Source organism: Aplysia californica, unplaced genomic scaffold (assembly GCF_000002075.1).
Source record: "Aplysia californica isolate F4 #8 unplaced genomic scaffold, AplCal3.0 scaffold01742, whole genome shotgun sequence".
NCBI classification, from domain to species: domain Eukaryota; kingdom Metazoa; phylum Mollusca; class Gastropoda; order Aplysiida; family Aplysiidae; genus Aplysia; species Aplysia californica.
Window position 1 is genome coordinate 16,408 of NW_004799012.1, and position 1,999 is coordinate 18,406.

Below are 1,999 nucleotides of genomic sequence, written 5' to 3' on the forward strand. Positions count from 1 at the left end.
TGTCACACACACACACACACACACACACACACACACACACACACACACACACACACACAGCCTACCTGTGTATAGTTGTGGTAGTTTGTGTGATCTATGATGTAACCACCAGTGGCCCGTTTCCTCTCTGCCTCGTCCACAGGGGTACGGGCTGTGCCTGCGTCCACAATCCTAGGTGGGGGGAGGGGGGCAGATCAGTGACTATTAGATAGAGAGATAGATAGATAGATTGACAGATAGATAGATAGATAGAGAAGGAGAGAGAGAGAGATAGAAAGAGAGAGAGAGACTGAGAAAGAGACGAGGAGAAAGAGAGAGACTGACGGATGAGGGAGAGGGAGAGACGTAGAAAAACAGACATTGAAAGCGAGCAAGCGAGCCACAGAGATAGATAAATAGCTAGCTAGATAGATAGATAGATAGATAGATAGATAGATAGATAGATAGATAGATAGATAGATAGATAGATATATAGAGACAGAGAGACACAGAGAGAGAGAGAGAGAAAGAGAGAGAGAGAGAGAGAGAGAGACAGAGAGAGAGAGAGAGAGTACGAGAGTGAGAGAGAGGAGGGGGCAGGGAGTCCTGAAGATTGCGAGTTTGTTTGTCTGTCTTTTGTTGTCGTTGCTTTTCAAAAGTCGTTTTAGTAAGAGTTTCACGGCACTTGAAACACAAATAGGCCATATAACTTATATTATAAGTGCCGTAGATTCGAGTGTGTTACGAGAGAGTAAAAATGCAAAGAAAAGAAGGAAAAGAGATAAAGAAGATAGATACTTAATAGGAAATGAGGAGAAAACCCCACCAGAGAACATGCCAACCACCCACAAAAAAAAATTTGAAAGTTCATTTTTTTAATGAATGAATGATTTAATTATTGAATTAAATAGTTAATAGATAAATAAATAAATTAATTAATTATTAATTAATGGAAATAAATAAATGAATGAATAAATGAATAAATAAATACATAAATAAATGAATGAATGAATGAATGAATGAATGAATGAAAGAAAATAAATTAATTAATAAATTAATTAATTAATTAATTAATTAATTAATCAATTAATTAATCAATCAGGTAATTAACCAATCAATCAATAAATCAATAAACAATAGAATGGATGAAAGAATGAATGAATGAAAGAATGTAAGAATAAATGAACAATAAATCAACAAATATATAGATAAATAATCGCTCACGCTTGTACGTCATCGGCGGCCACCTGGTAGGGCAAGCCTCTGACAACAAGCCGGGATTTGACCTCGGACAGTAGAGGAGGGGGGACCAACACGTTGCTCCTGCGACCAGGCACCGGCTCCAACCAAAAGTCCAGCTGCGATATGGCAGAGAGCGGTAGTGGTTGTTTTAAGTTAAGGGGGGGGGGGGCTGTTTGTTCCTTTCAAAGAATAACTCACATCAAACATGCCCATGTCACTACTCACTAATACGAAGATATAGCCGGAATTCCTGTTTGTTTGACCGGGGGTTTTTTGTTTGTCTGTCTGGGTTTTTTTTGTCTGTTTGTTTGTTTGTCTGTCTGTTTGTTTGTCCGTTTGTTTGATTGTCTGTCTGTTTATTTGTCTGTGTGTCTGTTTGTCTGTCTGTTTGTTTGTTTGTCTGTCCGTTTGCCTATCTGCCTTTCTAGAAATTGGTAAAGAAATGTTGAAGCATGTTTATGTAGCACATTTTTTGACATATAAAAATGTGTGTATACAGATAATTTTCTATCTGTCTGTCTGTCTGTCTGTCTGTCTGTCTGTCTGTCTGTCTGTCTGCCTGTCTGTCAGTCTATCTGTCTGTCTGTCTGTATGTCTGTCTGAATGACACGATCATATTACACACGTTCATACAAACATATACATCTCACTATTTGTCTGTGGATATCTTTGTGTTTATAACTAGTCCTCTTTCTTTTTCCCATGCCTCTCTCTCTCTCTCTCTCTCTCTCTCTCTCTCTCTCTCTCTCTCTCTCTCTCTCTCTCTCTCTCTCCCTCC

General features: G+C 38.5%; 1 protein-coding gene across 1 annotated transcript in view; it reads right to left on the bottom strand.

Annotated features, from left to right (window-relative positions):
• LOC106013990 (carboxypeptidase A4) overlaps positions 1-1,999 on the bottom strand; it is a 9,509-nt gene that overhangs the window by 5,119 nt on the left and 2,391 nt on the right. The window contains exons 3-4 of the mRNA XM_013090964.2: positions 1,204-1,337; positions 66-171 (exon numbers count right to left, since the gene is read on the bottom strand). Coding sequence (XP_012946418.2) covers positions 66-171; positions 1,204-1,337 — 240 coding nt within the window. The remainder of the gene's footprint in view (positions 1-65; positions 172-1,203; positions 1,338-1,999) is intronic.